At 38.9% G+C, this 22,763-nt stretch overlaps 1 protein-coding gene across 1 annotated transcript in view; it reads right to left on the bottom strand.

The window, feature by feature from the left end:
- Positions 1-22,763, bottom strand: part of DOCK3 (dedicator of cytokinesis 3) — a 243,919-nt gene that overhangs the window by 135,225 nt on the left and 85,931 nt on the right. The window contains exons 10-13 of the mRNA XM_063121109.1: positions 20,305-20,386; positions 16,989-17,049; positions 14,334-14,481; positions 3,123-3,211 (exon numbers count right to left, since the gene is read on the bottom strand). Of these exons, the coding sequence (XP_062977179.1) occupies positions 3,123-3,211; positions 14,334-14,481; positions 16,989-17,049; positions 20,305-20,386 (380 nt within the window). The remainder of the gene's footprint in view (positions 1-3,122; positions 3,212-14,333; positions 14,482-16,988; positions 17,050-20,304; positions 20,387-22,763) is intronic.

Below are 22,763 nucleotides of genomic sequence, written 5' to 3'. Positions count from 1 at the left end.
AGAAAGCTTATATACAACAGTTGCTGGGGAACATAGGTGGGAGGGTGCTGTTGCACGATGTCCTGCTTTATTGGTTCCTGGTCAACAGCTGGTTGGCCACTGTGCGAAAAGAGTGCTGGACTAGATGGACCCTCGGTCTGATCCAGCATCAGGGCACTTCTTATGTTCTTATGCTTACTTCTATTTGGGCCATTTCTCCCCACCCTGTCCTACACACTCATGGAAATGAAAATAATTTCCCTGGTCTAAAAATAATTTAAAATAAAAATAATAATTTTTTAAAATGAGAGGAAGGGGAGGTGGATGTGGGAGAGCATAGCACTTAATTAACTTGTGAGGGATGGAAAACCTACAGAATGATACCAGTAACGCTGGAATCTATTTTGGGGGGTTTGAGAGTGCACCCCTTGAGTTCACCGTAGTGCCTTGGGGCCTTGAAGCTACAATTGTGCTTACCAGTCCACATTATTGGCAGGGACTGCTTGGAGAAGCTCAACGCCTTTGCCACCTGTAATTATGTGCTCGGCATGGGACATGGGAAGGTTGCCAGCTGCCTGGTGATCAAAAGAGTTTAATGTGAATTGGGGGGTGAGGGATCAATCTACTGTTTCTTTGTTACTTTGCATGGTAAATTACCTTTTCTACAACAAAAATGTGCTTAGTCCCATGTAAATGTGCTTAGTCCATTTTATTCATGTATTCATTATGGTATTATGATTTAAGTTAGTTTAAGCAGCTGTAAAGCATAGAATGGCACACCTTATGGCATCTTGAAGGATCTATAGCATTAATTCATATCCCTCTCATAAAATGACACGGATAGTTCAGCATATTGAAGCTGTGATCCAAACCACAGAACCACTTTGAATTCTCCTAAGGTTTTCCAATAAATTCACTGATCTTTTGGATCTAACTATTAGCTCTTGTGCCAATGGGCTTGGGGGTTGGGAAAGGATTTTTAACTTCTCCTGTAATTGCTAGTTATTTCATATCGTCCACCTGCAGTTTCTGAAGACTGATACTGCAAAAAGCCCAAAGTAAAATTATTAAAAGTCATAAAGACGTTTCCTGGAGGCGTGATATAAATTTATTATGTGCATCTGCATATAGATTAACTTTCTCCCTTTAATACCTATCACTAGAAATGTTAAAATATTTTAGCAGTTAATTTTTTAAAAAATTGGCATGCAGTCAGAAAATTTCATGTTGAAGGATGGGCAATTTTGACTTTCAGAGAATGACTGTGTAGTTGTCCTTACGCCATAAAGCAGTTGCAGCTTAATGGGAATACTGGCATCTCATAATATGGATTAATTGAATGCAAGGGTAGGCAACTCTTAACTGTTCTTTAAAAGGGTATGGAATAGGCTGCACATAGAGTCCATGAACTCTATGTTCATAGAGACAGAACAACTACGGTTCTTTCTCTTGAGTAACCCATACAGGATTCCCCATTTGCCTTTTGTTTATACACGGGGATATCTGGTCAATCAACAAAAGAGGGCAGGGCTCCTGCAGCTTTAACTGTTGTGATGCAAATCCACGGATATAAATTAAAAATATATATTTTTGGGTGCTCATGGGCACCATGTTGGGGGGCCCTTTTGAGGGAGCCATTAGATATGCCTGTGTGTGCCATTGGAAGTGCCTGTGGGTGCTATGGCAACTGTGGATGCTGCACTGGGTGGGAGCTGCTTTAGAGAGTAACTGATACCAAAAAAACCAACAACTACACAATCCCTGCCCTGTATCTAAATACTGACACACACAGTTGTTGACATCTCCAACACACACATATACAATTTCCATCTCTCAACATTACAGGTGCAATTTCTAGCCCAGTACCTTTCCAAAGAACCTTAGAAGTCGCATGAAAAATCAAGAAAATTCCCTGTCCATTTAAACTGTTTCCTGCAACCATCCACCCTTTTCCAGAAATTTTGAGGAAGGAAGAAGGGAAGAAAGAGGTAATAGGTAGAAACACTCCAACTTTACTATGGGGCCCTGATTATTCTTCAATTTATTATTAATATCTGCTAAAAAGACATCAGTGCAGTGTATTTATTTATTATGCATTTATTAGTAATATTTATATACTGCATAATATAATAAAATCCTTTAGTGGCTCTACAACAATTGTTAACAATTTAAAACAATAAAACATTACAACATCAAAGACAAGAAATTAAAAACAGCAAAAAACTTAAATCATTTTTTAAAAAACCCCACATATTTTTAAAAATTCCAGACACTGTTCAGGTGTAGGCCCATTTACTTCTGCTGTTGGACTAGCCAGAGATCTTTCCTGATCATCCTTTGTTCTCTTGCACCTGTTAGTTGGGGAGCTGGACTGGGAATCTCCAGATAAAGAACCCTCCCCTCCAAGTATTCAGAGCACTTCTAATCCAGAGAGTGACAGTGATGCCTACTATGATAGGAAGCTGACCGGGACAGGTAGGACCTACTGAGTTTACTGCTGCAGCATTTCCTGGATTGATGGAAGTGGGATCTGCCGTACCTGCCCATCCCTGTAGATGCCTGACCTGGGACTGCTCCTAAAGAAGCGATTTCTCTGGTTGGGGAAAGAGTTCCTTTCTTAGCCCTGTGGTCTGATCTGCTGTAGCACTTAAAAGCCACTTTAAGCAGGCACAATAAATACAATTCTGGCTTTATTTCAAAAGAGTGTACAGGGCACTAGGTCTTGCTGGCATAAGCTTTTTTTTAGGGGGGGATGCACCATGGGAGAATGCTAAATACGATTCCTTCAACTTCTGAGTAACCCTGAGTATTTTAACAAAGTAACTGCAGGAATTTGTTTTGCAGAGGTGCCTTATATTTACATTTGGAGGTAACCCTGGGGCAATTGTATGCTTCAACAGACATTGCTTGGGAAAGAAACATACTCTACCAATTAAGCAAAGGAAAAAACTGTTGAGTACCCAAAGAAGGATTTATAAGCCATTAACCTGAAATGGTCTGAAAAGTCAGAAAGTAAAACTATAAAACATGTGATGAAGGCTATGGATAATTTATCATTACTCACAAATACACTCTCCCATAAATTTTTTTTTAAATAATTCATGTCTCAAAGTATGTTTAATAGAGATAAAATTAAAAATTACCATAGTTTGAGCTAGGTGCTGTATATTTGGTGCTGGACTTGCGAATGATGTTTTCATGGATCTGATACCATTCATTTTCATTGTTGCACCTGAAAAAGTACAGTCTTTTATTTCATGTAGATATAATCTACACAGTGAAGAAATCATTTATAACTTTATTAAACAATAATGTGTTGAAGAACAGAAACCCATGCAAGTCTGCTTAAGAGAAGTAAAATATAAAATGATACATAAAATATTACAGGCCTTTTTTCATTACGAACCTCCAAGCCATATCTTTTAAATCCACTGAAGTAGTATCGGTACTGAAAATTACAGGCAGCTCCTTGACACGTCTACTGTATGTTTGGAGTTGTGCTTCTCCTCTTGACATTTTACATAGCTATCTTAATGAATGAAATCTTTATTGCTAAAAGCGATAAGCCATCACAATTATCCATTTTTAACTTATTTATTTTGTTTTTATTATGTCGAATTGTGATGGCTTATCGCTTTTAGCAATAAAGATTTCATTCATAGCTATCACTGGTACACTTGTGCTGCAACATCAAGTGTGAATCGTTTCTTAAACTTATGGTGGTGCTGTGTTGATTAAACATAATGTTACACTTTAGTCTTCTTATTTAAGAACTTAAGGGATAATGTCAGATCTCAACACATATATGTGTGATTACACGGCTGCCTACATCAAAAGCTGAGGTTGCACATTGTTGGAAATTTGCTCAAAGCCCTACATTGGATCAATGGCTTGACAAGATATGGACAGAGCAATCTGGAAATCTTTAAATTGACAAATTTCATTCAGCCAAAGGAAGGAAAGGTTTTCTCCAACCTGGTGTCTTGCAGATGTTTTGGACTACAACTCTAGTATCCTTGGCTATTAGCCATGTTAACTGGGGCTGATGGAAGTTGGAGTTCAGCATCATCTAAACTAATAAAATTAAAGCTTCATTGACTTCTGAAACTCTGGATATACACAGATGATTGGGAACAAGAACTCATCCACTCACCAGAAGTAATGTCCCCATGACCTCTGGCAAGGATGTCCATCAGCAGGCATTCCATTAGTGACAGTAAGAAACAGTAAGATAATCTCTCACTATTTCTTATCTTCTCCAAATCTCAATATAAATCTTCAGATCTTCTCCAGACCTCAGTATAAATGAGTGAAGACCCAACCTCTGGTACACCATAGTACTTCATAGCAGGGAGGTGAATGGCAAGCACAAAATGAGCCCAGTAAGCCAAGCCAATGGACCCCAGATAGGAAGGATAGATGGCATTTTTGTTGTTGTAAATCATTGTATGTCCAAAGGTTGAGCATTTATATCTGTAGTACTACTTTTAATATTTTTAATGTAACTAAATATAATTAATCATTCATTGTGCCCTCTTTTCATGACTCATGTAGGGCTCCCACCTTTACTGCAGAGGGTTCATAGGTCAATGGCACATTCTTTGCAGGCATACCATTCCAGCATTTCTGTGTTTCACAGCAGAGCTGGGAAATATTTCTATCTGTGACCTTGGAGACCCACAGACAATCAGAGGACACAATACTATGCTAGATGGGCCAATGATCTGATTCTGCCTAAGGTAGCATCATATGTTCTCTACAAGATTTTAAAAGAAGGTTACAGAAGCAATCTATTTCTGGTATGTAGGGCAGGCAGTGAAATACTCTATTTGGCTTTTCAGGGTTTTTACTATATGATGGAAGTTTTAACTTTGCTCCTTTGATTTTAAGTCATTGTTTTAATTTTTGTTATCTGATGGTATTTGCCTTCATTTGGGTTTATTCTGCTACATAATCCACTTTGGAAGTCCTTGTTAGGGCCAAAAAGCAGTATAAAAAGGTGTTTTTTAAATAAATAAAACAAAATATCTGTGTTGTCTAGCTTTTTAAAGATGACCTGTCAATCAGATCAACAACAATACAAAAACATTTGTGACTCATTTGCATTTAAAGATTATTCAAAAGTTCTAGTTCTAAACATTTAAAATATGATTGTTTAGTATAACCATATATTTGACTAATATGTCTGATCAGGTTGTCTATATGGGCATGTCTACACCATGCCTATATCCCGAGGTTGTCTCCAGGTCATCCCTGTGCATCCACATGATGCACAGGGGATCCGGGGGGAAACCTGGGACAACCAGGAACTTTCCCCGGGATATCTGGGACCGTGGATTTCCCGATATTTCCACGGTCCCGGGACCATCCCGAGAAGTGAGGATGTTGTGGCTGCTGCTCCTGGGTCATCCATTCTTCCCTGCAAGTAGCGGGGTTCTGGAAATGGGCATGGAGCTGTGTGGGGGCAGTCTGCGGGGATGGGGAGCAGTTGCAAGGTGTTTTTTTTAACTTACATGTGCTGGAGCACAATTGTGATCCATCTCCGTTCTGGGGAGAAAAAAATGGCAGCCACGACGTCCGTCTTCTCTTCCAGGATGTCGTGCGGCTGTCAAGATGCTGGGGGAGGATCGCAGAAGCAGGTAAGTCCGTGATCCTCCCCCCTCCCTCCCTCTACACCCTTAGGTGTAGATATGTCCTATGTTATTGATCTTATATAGTTGATGGCTAATGACAAAACATTTATTTATTTATTTTTGCATTTCTATACTGCCCAATAACCAGGTGGTTCACAAAAATAAAAAACACAAAATACAGTATGAAATACAATATAAAATATAATGGCTTTAAAAAACTGCAGTATAAAATTGCAACCAGAGGAAAACCTAGCACAATGCAGAGATTTAAATGCCATAAAGTACAATTTAAAGTATAAAACTTAAACCACAATATAAAATTACAACCAGGATATAACAGAGCAGCAATGCAGAGATTTGAAATACAGATTTAAAATAGCAAAATTTAAAAGACTAAGATGGTAAAATGTTAAAATACTGGGAAAATAAAAAGGTCTTCACCTGGAGTCTAAAGGCATATTATTATTATTATTATTATTATTATTATTATTATTATTATTATTATTATTAATTTATATAGCACCATCAATGTACATGGTGCTGTACAGATTACACAGTAAATAGCAAGACCCTGCCGCATAGGCTTACAATGTGAACCTCTCTAGGGAGCTCATTCCACAGCTGGGCTGCCACAGCAGAGAAGGCCCTCCTCCTGGTAGCCACCCACCTGACTTCCTTTGGCAGGGGCTCACGGAGACGGACCCCTGAAGATGATCTTAGGGTCTAGGCAGGTACATATGAGGCGTTCCTTCAGATAACCTGGCCCCAAGCTGTTTAGGGCCTTGAATGTTAATACAACAGTCTGAATTGGGTCCAGACCTGGACTGGCAGCTGGAAAAGGACTGGCGTAATGGGGTCTTATTGGCCAGTCCCTGTTAACAATCGTGCTGTCCTATTTTGTACCAGCTAAAGTTTCTGGACCATTTTCAAAGGCAGCCTAAAGGCATTGCAGTAATCCAGATAAGAGATGATCAGACCATGGATAACTGTAGCTAGGCTATCTCTGTCCAGATAAGAGCACAGTTAGTATATCAGCCTTAGCTGATAGAAGGTGCTCCTTGCCACTGAGTCCACTAGTGCTTCAAGTGATAGTTCTGGATCCCAAAGCACCCCCAAACTACAAACCCAATCCTTTAGGGGGAGTGAAACCCCCTCCAGGACAGGTTGAACATCTCCTAGCCGGACAGATGAACCATCCGCTAACAGTACCTCCATCTTGTCTGGATTGAGTCTCAGTTTGTTGGTCCTCATCCAGTCTATTACCATACCCAGGCACTGATTCAGAACATCCACTGCTTCACCTGAGTTTGGTGAAAAGGAGATGTAGAGCTGAGTGTCATCTACATATTGATGACACCTCAGTCCATCTTCGGAGAACCTCTCCCAGTGGTGTCATGTAGATGTTGAACAGCACAGGGGATAAAATAGAGCCCTGTGGAACCCATGGCCTAAGTGCCACAGCACAGAGCAATAACCTCCCAGCACCACCTTCTGGAATCGACCACCCATTGGATTCCATTAGCCTCTGGGGGTGGACCATTTTAATAGGCCCCCTACCCTTGTTTCATTTAGCTGTGAGTGAAGTCACAGTAATAAATAGTCACAGTCTTAGGCCTGGTTCGCATGTAATGGCAACCCAAGAATTCACAACTTGAAAACAAATCATGGGTTCTTTCCCAGGTTGTTAGTGGTTAACAATCCACAGTTATACCATAGTGTAGGGTTCACGTGTAACAACAACCCACAATTCAATAACAACCAACAATCCAATGGTAATCTATACCAGTGGTTCCCAAACTTTTTCAGTTAACCGCCCCCTTGGTTCCACAAACTCATGCCCAGCACCCCCCTACCCTACACTATAAAAATCATTATTCAGAATGACCCACCAAGGAAGATAATTTATTTATTTATTTATTTATTTATTACATTTCTATACCGCCCAATAGCCGAAGCTCTCTGGGCGGTTCACAAAAGTAATAACAATAAAATTCAAAACAGTAACAATTAATTGAATACTTTATTCAAAATCCAATTGGTGTGCCCTGCCACACTGGCTGCAAACAGAGGCGTTCACTCTCTTTTCCCTCCCTCCCTCAGGAAGCCTGGGGTGGGTACTTCCCATTTAGAGGGGATTCTAGGAGTTGAAGGACTTTTTTCTGTCTAAACATGCATAAAATTGTGCCTTTAACTTATCATGTCACACTAGCATGAATATAGGAATCAAATAGGATTTCCTTCTTCAGTGGAACACACTTACTTAGGAGTTAGCACCATTTTGTTATAGGAAAGGATAATGTATTTTAATTAAAATTTTAAAATAATTATCTGCCACCTGGTACAGAGTTTTCCTATGGAAAATCTGGCTGGGACTGAAGTAGAGGGGCACTAATTTTACTGTACTTATTGTCTTTAAATATGGTTAAATATCCCACAGTTACCTTGCTATTCTATTTCTACAATTAATTTTCTCCTGTCTTTTCTTCATCCTCTTCATTTTCAGGCTGAATCCTATGCACATTTACCTCAGAGTAAGTTCTATTGATCTCAGTGGGGCTTACTTCTGAGAAGACATACTTAGGATTGTGCTGCAGCTCTGTTTTTATGGTGACACAAGATACACACATACCATGTTTACCAAAAGAATGCTTGAAAAATGGGGGTTGGACACCCTGAAATAAGCAAGGGCAGATAGGAATTGTTTCAGCAAGCATCCTGAAAAAAGATGCTGCTGAATCTTCTTTAGCCACGAAGGACCTTGGGAAATGCAATTCTCTCTACCTCCCACTTTTCTTTTCTCTCCCAATCCTGTTGTAGTCCAGATTTTTTCGGGGGTGGGAGCACACACACAGGCACACAGCATCTCTCTCTCTCTCTAACCCCCCTCCCCCCAAGCCTCACTCTCTCTCTCTCCAACCCCCCCTCCCCCCAAGCCTCACAATAGCTGCCGGGCTGATTACGACAGGAGGGCAGCAGCTCAGAGGGCAGATGGCCCCAATCTGCAACTCCTGACAGGGGAAGGGAGCCTGGTGATACCTTGCAGCTGCACAAGCAGTCCTGCTCCCCACCCAGCCTGCCGGCTGACTGCTGTTCTTGGCAGCTGCTCTGCCACCCGCTGTCCTCCACATGCTCCTTCCTCTCCGCCACACGGCTGCTGCTCCCACCTTGTGCAGCAACTATTGCGAGAGGTCTGCCGGGGCAGCTTGTAGGAGGGAGCAGCTCTGGCCGAGGGAGCGAGCGGGTGGCTGTGGCTCCAGCAGGAAAGAAGCCCTGGGCCCTCTTAGGCAGGAAAAGAGTGGGCAGAGCAGCTGAATTTGCCGCTCTTTCCTGCTCGGTCCCTGGGTTTTAGGACCTTCTGGAGAGACCACCTTGAGTGCCCCCCTGCTGCCCCTTTGCCTGTTAGCGCCCCCTGCCATCCCTTTGCCTCTTAACGCCCCCCTATGCAATCCCACCACCCCCAAGGGGGCAATACCGCCCACTTTGGGAACCACTGATCTATACTCAACCCATACTGTGGGTTGTTATTTCATGTAAACCAGGTTTAAGACTGTGACAATTTATCATTGTGAATGGTGAATAATGATCTCCTAATGACTTCACTTGCAACTAAATTAAAAATGTTTTGTCATTAGCCAGCCATGCTGAAACCTTTTAAATGTAGTTTAGAACAATGAAAACAAATTCACAGTAAACCGTAGTCTGAGATTAATATGTTTAGAGCTAGTAACTCCTAAATCCACTCCCATCAACCTAATTCCCTCTGCCTTCCATATTCCTCCCTCTCTCTCTTCCAGCTGTCCACTGACAAAATTCCTACTACTGCCCCAACTGTAATCCTATGCTTCCCCCAACTCCCCCCTCCCAGTTACCTTAACAATCTATACTCCGAGCAATCTCCTTCCCTTCAAACACAAACCCCAAACCTGGTTCATTACAGTATGGTAGCACCATGCTGCCAACTGTACCAATCTTTGCAAATTAATGACCAATTTTACTTTCAGTTTCTGCTGACATAGCCTGACATTTCTCAGACAAATAGATCTGCAATCATTTAAAGATGCACAGAAGCTATTCACTTCTTCAAAGCTACAATGAGACTGGGAATTAAATGTTTAAATTACATAAAAAGAAGCTGGATAAATTATCAACCTACTTTAAAATACAATAATACATACAGGTAGCCTTGAACCTGATTGTTTTATTCTCCAGCTAACATTAATCTTTCATAGGCTAACTGTATGTATAGCCATTGAAAAGTACAATTTACCTTAAAAAGTTTTAAATAGAACACATGACAATATAGAACTCCATGACAATTTACGAAGTTGGTTTATTTTGTTTGCAATGTCTTCTCTATACCCATATATACAGACACATGAACAGTATTCACTGCTTTGAATTTTATGGAAGGAGAGAAGATCTGCAATCAAGGGAAGAATCAGACTAGCCACTATCCCACAGCCTTTTATTGTCAAGGTTTGGGATGGAGCAAGCATATTCCACTAATGGTCTTTTCTCTGGAATTGATAGCTGTCATTTTCCTTATTAGCATTTATATGGAGAGAAGGGCAGATACAACGTTTTTTTCTGGAGATAGGGGTTGAGGAAGCAGAATCATTCTGTGGTGGAACTATAGACATTCTGCTCACATGAGTACTTTTAAAAATAGTTTTAGCAAAGCTACAAAATGTAACATGCCAATGGAATCTGATTCAGATCACTGCATAATACCACTTTAAAATGTTACTTGACTCTTAGGTCATTCATACATTAAAGGTAGGTACATGACTTTATTCTTATATTCTTGCAGCTAATTCTTATATTCTTAAGACTTTTGGGGAAGAAACACAAGTGTTTGTTTTCTTTTTCTGTGGGTGTGGATGAGCAATTAATCAAAATCAAGGAATTTTAAGATTTTGGTAGTATTATTTCTCGTGTTTCCTTAACCTTTTCTCCTCCTGAAATCCATGGTGCTTTCTCATGTTGCCTAGTTAAACAAACACTATATTCCACATAGCTATGGTTTGCCTACCTGAATCACTAGGGAGTGAGAGAATTAACCAGTTGATTTAGCTGTGTGCTGCTCCAAATAGTATTCTGGCACAATTTCTTAAGACATCCAGAGTGAAGTCTGGCCTATGAATAATGATAAGGGAGATGAACTGCTAGACCCTGAAGCTCACTTGGTCATCTAGCTGAGGCAGTGGCTATTTTTGTAAAGCTATCTTAATTTTCAAACAAAGCAGCTTCTGAGTTAAAGAGGATTATTGGCAAATGTCTTCAGTATTTTTAAAGCCAACCAACTATTGCTTTACCTTGTCTGGGTTAGAAGTCTATGAATTCTTTTAAGTACAAAGAACTGTGACATTGCTGAACAACTGTGTTACGCACCCACCACCAAAATAGGATAAGCTATACCAAATTAAACAAACTGCCAACAAATAGTGATCAAAGAAAGGTCCAAAACATTTCTACTTTGATTATATAGGTTTATATGTGGAGGAGATTAGCGTGGTAAAGAGTTTACCAAACAACTATCTAGTATTTTCTAAATGTTACTGTCAGGCATATGAAATAGGATTGGTTTGCAACCCTCATGAAAATTCTGCCTTCAATTCTGTTTGTCAATACCAGAAAAATTATTTCCATTAGAAGATTTGGAACCATCAAGATCTATATAACATATGGTACATATTTCTCTGTGATGCTTGCATGTAGCCCATAGATGATGGTGTGCATGCACACCTGAAATGCATAGGCATTTTAATGTAGATTGCATGGCAGCGTTAAGACTCATGATTGGTAAAAATGCTGGGCAAAAATAAAACTTTACACAGTTCTTAGTATAAGAGGTGATATTGCAGAGTTAGAAAAGATTGGTCAAGATAGTTTAATTGAAAAAAGGTTTAATATTACAAGAATGCGCATATTGAGAAAATATAGAATGAGATTCAATGTGGTATTAAAGAATTCTGAGACTTTCTGAAACATCCAAGCCAAATGTGTACAATGGGCTTGAGAAAATTATTGCATATTTTGGTTAGCTGCCAGAAATTTCAGAACAATGTTTTGAGATTTGGAAACTATATACACTCAAAGAATCTGCTATTTAAGAATGTAAGCAGCAGCATTAAAATATTTTCTTATATTGCATCGGTTCATATTAGGAAATATAGTGATAGTAATATTACAGAGGCCACAGAGTGGTGCCCTTCAGATGTTTTGGACTACAACTTCTATAATTCCTGACCATGCTGGCTGAGGCTCAAAGCATTTGTTGTCAAAAACATCTAAAATAGTTCTAACCTATTTTAGATGCCCTCGTGGCATCTAAGTTAGTTATTTCCTAATTTGCTTGCAAAAATATTTGTTAACAACAGAGTTCCATGTTTGAACATCTGACCTACAAGTCCATAAACAGATGCTACAATAAGCATTTTCCGAAATAGAAAAATAAAATAAATGTTGCCATAACCATATTCAGTTCAAACTATGATTGAACAAATCCATAAAGCAGTGCCAAACGTCTAAGCTGAACACACTGCATTTGAATTGCCCTCTTGGAGCTGCAACAAACTCTTGATTTGTATCATTCTGAGAAACACATTATACTGAAATAAAATCCTCTTACTGAAGAAAATGCAAGCAATATTTATCATTGGTCTTCTAGGAGAAAGAGGTACAGGAGGCAGGAATAAATACAGAATTTGATCTGTTACAGAAGAGAACTCAAGTGAAGCATACATTTATCAAATAAGAATATGTACACGCTATCTATCCCACCACAAATCTGTTTGGAGTACAAGCAGAAATCTAGAATCTCTTGTTGCAAGGAATGCAGGAATTACTTTGCAAGTAAGCACTTCAATGTGCTACATGAAGTGGAAACAAAAAACCTTCCTCATAAAAAGATATCTTTTCAGATAGGTGTTCTAGGTCATCACTGGAATGATTGTGGCACCTTGTCTATCCATATAGACAAGGTGCCCCAATCATATGTGCTCCAACTTGCTGCTTCAAACTGCAAGCTTGCTGCAAAGAACATTTCTTGTAATCTCTAGGAAAAGTTAATGCCTTTTAATGGGGTACTGATTTTACTAAAAAAACAAAACTTGGAGGTGGAGTTCTAATCAGGGAATAACTCCCAGGATGAGGTGTACTCTGTTCCAGCTGTTGCCAGAACATATTGCAGGGGAAAAAGCAGATGGGATGGGTAAAAGTGGGGGGCTCTTTTAATGGATTTTTGTTTACATTTTAATAAAAAAATACTGTTTCTTTTTTTTAAATAGCCTGATCTAAAACAAAATTCGAATTTAATACAATTTAATGTGTTAAAGCTCAATACAGAAGACACATAATTCATGAGAGTATGAACTACACTGAGCCCCATCCATGTGCCTTTCATTATCTTGTACTATGGATTAATATGCTTTTCTCTTCCCTTTTCTTTATGCTTAAATACAAATGTCTTTTACCAATTTCTACTCTTGATTGTTCTCCCAAGCCAACCTAGATGAGATGCCAAATGAATCTTAAAATGGTAAATAGATCTGGATCAGGCCCCTGGCAGGGATGGCTACCTGCTGTGGGGGCCTCACACCTCCTACTTACACTGAAAGAAAAGCTCAGATTTTCATGCCAAGGAAGCTTTTCTTTCAATGCAAATAGCAGGTGCAGAACCCTGATCTAGATGTAGACCAGAGCAGGGGGCAAAAGGTTAAAGATCCCCTGCTACGCACCCCAAGATCCCAATGTGGATCAGGGTCCCCACACTGCCTATTTATTTTTAAAACGCCATTCACATAATTGCTAATTGTATGAATGGCATCTCATCTAGTTGTACCACAATGATTTTAATCTATATAACTACTCATTTAGTTGAGGCCTATTCATGGCTTATGTTTACCCATGACCTCTAATTTGCACTATAGACAAATCTCAGAGCAGTCAGGTATTGCCTAAACCCTGCGTACAACCATGCTTCTATGGCTAAATGCGTTACAGAATAACCACAGAAGCATAGATGAAGGTGGTGGTTTCACCCACAGTTACACCACTGAGTTGGAATCAGAGTGCTTGTGCAGACATTCAGTTTTCTCTACATCCACTGCTGCTTTCCTTTGCCTTGAAGTCTTCTCTGTCAGGGAACTCACCCTAGCTCGGGGAACAGTATTTTATTCACATTTAAAAATCTAAGCTTGGCAGTCACTGTCAGTGCCATCAGTAATAAAAAGGAAGCCTATAAATCTTAACCGGAGATGACTTACAATGAGTAAGCTTAAAAATAGCTTGGCTCACAGACAATCAGCAGGAAAGCACAGCATTGGAACTGATTACAAAACAGGGCTTGTTGAAAAAATTCAGTGACAGTTGTTTTTTCTACTCTGCACTTTGCTTTCCTATGGGAAAAGTGTCAAGTCACAATAGTTATTTAAAGAACTGTGTATTAGCATCGCCAAGCCAAAGCAAACAAATTAGAAGGTAGGAGAGTTAGTAAAAGGGATGCATATACACACTCCTGAATGAGATTCATCTACTTACTTGAGTATAAAAGCAGTTGGCATAACCTGTCAGAGATAGGAACACACTTTAACTGTTTGAATGATGTTTTTAAAGAGCTCATCCTAGGTCATGACCATGGCACAGATATTTTATATACCAGATATCTGACCTAGCACGAACAACACATTTTTTCACTTATTTTTGGAATAAATAACTTACGTGTAAACTTTGAGAACAAAATCTTTTTCTTCTTTTAGTTCAGAAATCGATGGAATTACATCCATAATACTCAATACTGCACAGCCATATGGGCGCCGGTAATGCAGATGAGATGGACCCTTTCTTGAGTCATTTAGCAACATACGTCCTAAATCAAAGAATTACAGGCATTATAATTCAGCTTCCATTCTCAACTCTAACACATCTGTTTTTCATATAATATGTGAATAAATTTTATCACTTTCATCTCATATATATTGGTCATAAAACTGAGAAAGGATCATATAATCAGATCTTGCTGTTCTGGTACATAAGTGGTTAAAATGAGTTATATCAAAAGCTGCATCAACTTAACTATCACAAACATTGATTTATATCTGTGCTGCAGCAATATTACATAAACAGCAACTTTTAGTATCATGGCTACAAGACAGCTTGTATTTTACAAGTTAAGGGACATTTATATTTTTCATTCTTTAACATACAAGAATATAACTTTATGAATAAAGGGAAATGTTTCTTTAAAAAACACACCACCAACTCCTTGGTGAGGAATTGTGAAATATTTTCCAGTGATTATTTTATAGAGGTTCAGATGTTGATCCTTAAAAAATCTACATATTTACAACAACAACAAAAACCCTAAACGAATAAAATGCCATTATTTTATCCATTAAAATCATCTTCATCATTTTACTGTATTATGTGGTCACAGAGCCATTAGTATCCATTAAAATAATATTTCCTTCAAAACAGAAATCACTGTCCCTATAAATTTATTTTTACCAATAGTCCTTGGAGAATACAGAAATGATTGCAACTAGTATTCTTAATTGTATAACCCACTGTGTTGAATAAATAGTATTGAAGTCCTAGAACAGCGAATATTTGCTGTGGAGAAGACTTACAGCTTTTAAAGTCTGCAGATTTCATAAGAAAGTAGATTAACCATTACATGCAGTTTTCAAACCAAGAGGCAAGCCTTGAAGAAGGCATGAGTAATTCCTTCAGAAAATCCATTTCCAAGTCCAGGTTATACACGTTTTTCTAGATCAGGAGAAATAATCTATATGGCATTTAAATCTAAGGCATTTTTTGATATTGCTGCTACTGCTGCTGCCACCAACACCTGCAATTCCAGGTGCAGGAATTTACCCAGGACCTCCCTAAGACTGCAAGTGTGAACCACTAGGGGAGACTGAACCCTAACCAATGATGGATGTTTCCCTCCCCCACTATTTTTCCTTTCCCCTAATAACAGGACCATTTTATATATATATAAAAAAACCACAACAGGATAGAAACCTGTGTAATTTTACTGCCTAATGAGTAGATTTTACTTAGAACTTTTTGTTCCCTAGTGCTAGATCTAAATAGAGCTAGAACTACATTGTCAAACTGTGGGAACAGCCAACTTCTTGAGCCTGAGGGGTAGGGGGTGGATTGTCCCTGGCTAGAAACTGTCACATACAGATGTTGCTACCTCTTCTCCCCAGCAGCTTGGAGAGGAATTTCAGCGCACACCCATACCCACACACCAGCCTCATATTCAGATATTGTCAGGGAGGACACTTGCAAGGTAAAGGTGCCTGGTACTGTTTGTACTGATTGACAGTACCTTTACAAAGTCTCAGTCAGAGATCTTTCTCATTCCTGCTACCTGAGATATTTTAACAGGAGATGCTAGGGACTGAACCTGGAACCTTATGCATGTAAAGCAAATACTGTAGCACTGAGCTTTGACTCCTCCCTATGTAATGATGCAGAGCCTCTAGTGCAAGCCCTGATTTCCTAAATAAAGAAGTATTAGCGTAGTTGAAAGCAGTATACAACTCTCTTGCATGCAGGCAGCCCTCCAAGAAAATGAGAGGGGCTCATGCCAGCAATGCCATGACTTCTGCTCCCAATTGGCTTCACGGTGGGATAGTGGGGGTTAAGAAAGGTCAGGGCGGACCAGATGTGACACATGGGTTGCCAGGTGGCCATCTCAGGACTGCAAATTATATAGAGCCATATATATTGTTATCTTCTCCAGCAGATCAGTTTTTAATTCACAATTTCATCACAAATGTAAATATTTCTCAGACCTTCTACAATATCCAAGCCTCATTTCATGTAAAAGGTTTTGGTTGCACTTTCTAATCCAAATAACCGTTTAGCAATTACAATTAGTAAAGCAACAACGTGACCTCTTTTTTTCTTTTAACCGAAGCCTCCTAATGTACAAACACAGGATCACAGCATACACAACATATGATGCAAAACACCTCTATTCACGTTTTACTCATATATAGGGCCTTACAGTGTTGAAAGCGGGAGTGGGGCTGCAGTATTAGCCCCACCTGCAACGTTGCATCGCTATTGTTGGATATCTCTGTATAGAGCATGGTTTTTTGTTGCTCGCATGTAGCGACTCTGAGTGACTGGGATACCTGATTGCTGCAGTATTCTGATCATTTGGAGCCCCTACATGTGAGCAGCTATTTGTGCATTGACATTCCTATGCAAACCAATTATGCTCAAAATGTGGATATTAGACAACAGAGATCCTATGTCAGGGACCAGGGCTATACATGAGTAACATGTGACTAGAGCTAATTTTTATGTCGATTCTAAATAAATATCTTAAAATGTATTCAATAAAGCATACTATACCTATACGGATTACATGGGCAACTATGTATAAATCTTTCTTCATATCCTTGCTGCTCAGATCCTAACAGATTCATGAAATATAAAAGTAAAATCATTGTCAACAATATTTATATTAGAGTATATACAACTTTCAAATAGAAATCTACCAATAGGGAAAAAATTGAAAGTAAACATGATTTCTTTTTACATGATGATTCCACACACACCCTATTTTTCTAGTGAAAAACTGGGAATTTTCAGAAACTCGAAAATAAGCATCTTATGCAATGTTTTTTTCTTTCAGAATGAAGAGTGAAAATATACCTGTAATTATAGAATCATAGAATAGCAGAGTTGGAAGGGGCCTACAAGGCCATCGAGTCCAACCCCCAGCTCAATGCAGGAATCCACCCTAAAGCATCCCTGACAGATGGTTGTCCAGCTGCCTCTTGAAGGCCTCTAGTGTGGGAGAGCCCACAACCTCCCTAGGTAACTGATTCCATTGTCGTACTACTCTAACAGTCAGGAAGTTTTTCCTGATGTCCAGCTGGAATCTGGCTTCCTTTAACTTGAGCCCATTATTCCATGTCCTGCACTCTGGGAGGATCAAGAAGAGATCCTGGCCCTCCTCTGCGTGACAACCTTTTAAGTATTTGAAGAGTGCTATCATGTCTCCCCTCAATCTTCTCTTCTCCAGGCTAAACATGCCCAGTTCTTTCAGTCTCTCTTCATAGGGCTTTGTGAAGAATTACTCTAAATACAATAATTTACAGACATTTATATACTTTTACATGTCAAATGTACAATCTTACATGACAAGTTAGTTACACATGACACATTTCATGTTCTTAAATTAGTAAGTTTAGGTTTGATAAAGAACTACTGGACATATTTATTTAATGAATCTGTATCCTTCTTTTCTATAGAAAATTATATTCAAAGCAGCTTACAAACAGTATAACTAAAAGATCATAGAACAACAATGTCACTACATTCACAATCAAAACATAATAATACAAATTACAAAACTCATAACAGAAATCAAGAAAGAAACAGATGAATCATGTCAGGTTCACCAGAGTGTAATGAAACACTTGCCAAAGCAAGCAGATTTTGTGGACCCCTGATCAAAGGCCTGTCTAAAAAATGTGTTAAGTGCCTGCCTGAATGCTGGGACAGGAGGGGTCTAACTGGTCTCCTCAATTTTGATTTCATCATAGAAAAGGCCCTGACTCTGATCCCTGTCTGCCATATCTCTATTAGACATGGTACAGAGCCCATTTTAAGGCACAAGTTGGCTCATAAGAAACATGGTTGCTTAGATATTCAGGACCTAGGCCATTAAGGTCTTTCAAAAGTAATGTCAAGACTTTGAATTGAGCCCAAAAATAGACAGGTAACCAACAGAGATGGTATAGGATTAGAGTTATATGATCAAATTTCCATGCATCAGTAAAAGGCCCAGCTGCACATTTTACAGATGTCTTTAAAAGAAATCCCACATAGAAAACATAACAGTAAATAATATTTTTAGTTTCCCTACAAATTTCCATCTCTTCTGGAAAAAACAGGAATAACTTTTTATATGGTTTTAACATTTCCAGGCATTATATATCTCCACAACTTCTGTCATAGCAACCTGGCAAATCACTTGCTCCTTCCTTTACCATGGTTCATGCTACAAGGTAGGTGGGGTAGCAGCAGAACTACCAAATGTCTTGATATTCTAATACCAGAAACCAGATCATTTAAATTTTCTCCATCAGAACTTATAACAAATTTACCCCTAAGTATATACAACACATTGAAACAAAATTCCCTTCCATACTTCTCCCCAAACTTTTACAAGCAAACAATTAGCATAATGGACACATGCTAATACATTTCCAACCTCAGAGTATGTAATCAAAAGGCTCCAAAGCTCAAAACACTGATAATGGTAACTTCTTTATATAGGAAGAAGCAAGAAATATCAGAGAGAAATGTCAGAGAGAAAAACTTCATAAAAATATTCAAATGCAAATCCTCTTCCATTTATTGGAGTCCTAAATCAAAGCACATTTATGCAACTCTTCTCAGTACTGGCTGCAGTAAATATAGGCTAATTTTAATTGCATGTTTAGTGAGAAACACTGGGCTAAACAAATGCCAAATGAAATACAAATGTGGCATTAAAAGGACTGTTTCCACATGTACTTTTATAGTTAATTTTAAATTTACTATTGCTCCTTTAATACAATACATGCTACAAGTAATCTCAAAAAATCATGCTAGCATTTTATTCAAATATAGCATATAATTATGGTTCTCAATGTGTAACATGAAATATATGTAACATGAAACCATGGTTGGGGCAGGTTCAGATGTACAAACAAATCACAAATTAATCTTGGCTTAGCATTACTTGCCAATGCAGCCAATGACCCTGTTCAGACGACATGCTAAGCCACAGTGGTTAAGCATTTTGAGATAAACATTATGGCTTAGCATGCCATGTAAACCACAACTTAGTGTGTCCTGTGAACCATTCCTAACCATGGTGGCTACATAACCATGGTTTAAATATGCTCACTAACCATGGCTTAGTGTGTTGTCTGGATAGAATGAATTATATTTGCTGTGTGGTTTTAATCCTGGTTGTGCTTTTTATATTATATTTTGTATTCGTGTTTTTAAATTGTTGGTTGTTTTTATGCTTTTCATGGTTTTGCCCAGAGACCTTCGGCTATTGGGCAGTATAAAAATGTAATAAATAAATAAATAAATAAATAAATAAATAAATAAATAAATGTCTCAATCTCTGAACCTGAGCCTGGTCAGAATGCATAGTTTATTGGGAACCAACAAACCAGAGAAGCGATTCAATAGAGATCTTCAGAGAAATTGGTCAATTCTGATCCAATACTGGAATCAATATAGACCAGAGCTGTAAGCAACCATAGATATCCAAAAAATGAATTAAATCAATATTATATGAATATGTATAATGCAAAAGAATGTGACAGAATACCCATTTAGTATTTGTTTTTCTTAGCACAATATTTAGAGTATTTGACTTTATGCTATATAATATTGATGATACAGAAGACTGATTATAAATTATATTGGTATGCGTATGAGGAATGTAATATGAGTCCTGAGCAATACATAGGAAACAAAAGCAGACAACCAGCTAAAAATCATGTTTTGCCTGCTGAATTTCTGGAAACTCAAACTATGGTATGAGCTCTTAACTATGATAAGCACGAACGATGGTTTTGTATAACATCTGAACCCTGCCACAGCCTGCAAAAAAAAATCTCAGTGGATGATAAAGAAACTGAGAAATGTAACGTACTGTGAAAAGTGCACACATTCGATCAATCTTCTCTGGATTCTTGGGGCCCCCATTCTTGTTTAATCTTACCAGAAATCGTTCACTGAAAGTCAAAAGATAAGGAACACTTTGAGTTACCTATTGTACATACTTTGGTCAGAATTCCTAAATATTTATGGAACAATTCAGAGATCCAGATTCATCTTAATCTGAAAAAGATTCTAAATTGGTAGGTCATTTTGAAGAATACTTTCAGATACCTTCTTGTTATGTATGGTAGAAATGAATGAATTACTTGGTGCATCTAATGAAAGTGTATGAATAATTTCTAATTTGAAATTACACACTGTAGCGTGTTTTGTTTATATCAGAAGTAGAATTTAATAATCAGAAAAATAATCTCTCAGAGAAATTGGTCAACATTTATCCAGTACTGGATTTAACCATAGATATCCTAACAATGAATTAAATAAATATTATATTAATATGTAGTAAAGTAAAGGAATGTGATAGAATACCTATTTATTATTACAAAACATCAGAAATCAAAAGGAACTCATAGGTTATCAGGATTCAGCACAGAAGTTTACTTAACATCTTAACATCTTCAAAGAAGATTCTACTCCTATTATTAGGAAGCATGTTTTACTGTTACTTAGACTGTAGCTTTATTTATTTATTTTTATTTCATTTATTTATTGCATTTATATCCCACTTTTTTTCATCCAAGGAACCCAAGGTGCATACATAATCCTCCTCCTCTCCATTTTATCCTCACAACAACAACCCTGTGTGGTAGGTTGGACTGAGAGCCTGTGACTGGCCCAAAGTCACCCAGTGAGTTTCCATGGCCAAGCGAGGAATAGAACCCAGATCTCCAGACTTCCAGTCCAACACTTTAGCCACTACACTACACTGGCTTTACAATTTTTATATACCGCTCCATATCTAAAATAGATTCCAGAGCGCTGCACATAGGTATAAACAGTAAAAAGAAAGAAGATTTAAAAAGCAAATTAAAATTGTTTAAAACAAAGGACCAGTAAAAATAATGGCTAGTCAGGTGAGTTGAAGAAGGCTTCTTGAAATAGAGTTGTTTTCAGGAGGTGCTGGGAGCAGCCTACTGTTGGTGCCTGCCTGACCTCCAGGGGCAGGAAGTTCCTAAAGAGGCTAAAGGCTTTTCTCCTGGTGAATTCCAAACAGGCCATAGGTCCATGTGGAACCACCAGGTGCATGCCCTCCAATGACCTCAGTGACTGGGCAAGTTGGTAAGGGAGAAGGTGCTCTCTCTGGTATCCTGTTCCCAAGTTGTTCAGAGCTTTGTCTACTGGTACAAAAACCTTAAACCTGGCCCAGCAGCCAATAGGCAGCCAGTGCAATTCCCTCAGCAAAGGAGTTATATGCTGAAAAGATGCAGCTCCTGACAACAGCTGAGCTGCTGCGTTCTGTACTAGCTCCAGCTTCCAGAGCAGCCTTAAGGACAGCCCCACATAGAGCGCATTGCAGTAATCCAGTCTTGAGATTACTAATGCCCGTACCACTGTGGCCAAGCTACCCCTGTCCAGAAGAGGCCATAGCTGGTGAGCCAAAGCTGGTTAAAGGCACTCTGAGTTGCTGTGGCCACTTGGGCCTCCAGCAACAATGATGGACTTGGGAACCACTTACCCACAGGGCTTCCATCTTGCCAGGATTCAGCTTCAGTTTACTGGCCCTCATCCAGCCCATTACTGAGTTTAGGCACTGATTTAGGACTTCCACAGCCTCTCCTGATTCAGATGTCACAGGGAGATACTGATGGCATTTTGCTCCAAATCCCCTAATGACCGCTCCCAGAGGCTTCATATACATGTTAAACAACATTGGGGACAGGATGGTGCCCAGTGGTATGAGCCAAGGAATGATCACCCAATGTTACCCTCTGAAATTGCCTCTGCAGGTAGGACTGGAACCACTATAACACAGTGCCTCCAATGCCCATCCCATGGTGTCGATTGAGGATACCATGGTCAATGGTATCAAAAGGCGATGAGACATTGAGCAGAATTAACAGGGTTGCACTCCCTCTCTTGATAAAGGTCATCCATCAGGACGACCAAGGCTGATTCAGTCCCATAACCAGGTCAAAACCCAGATTGACATGTGGAACCCAACAGCATAACTGCCAAAGTACACAGCAATAATCCTTTAGAACCACAGTTTTGAATCAGCCATCCGAGTAGGAGCACAACCATTGCAACACCGACTCTCCAAGACCAGCCCAGAAAGCCTATCCAGAAGGATATAATTATTGTTGTTATCAAAGGCAGCTAGGGACAGGGAAGTGCACCCTTACTGATTCTCTTGGACCTCTCAGCTGCCTTTGATAACATCAATAATGATAGTGTTAGTTTATATCTATGTCTTTCTGTATAATTAAAGTCTTCGTACTTGGTAAATTAAGTTAGCAGATTACCTCCCAGATTACCTTCTTCCAGTTAAGA

This window comes from Elgaria multicarinata, chromosome 3 (genome assembly GCF_023053635.1).
Source record: "Elgaria multicarinata webbii isolate HBS135686 ecotype San Diego chromosome 3, rElgMul1.1.pri, whole genome shotgun sequence".
In the NCBI taxonomy this organism is placed as follows: Eukaryota; Metazoa; Chordata; class Lepidosauria; order Squamata; family Anguidae; genus Elgaria; species Elgaria multicarinata.
This window is presented reverse-complemented; position numbering and strand designations above follow the sequence as displayed.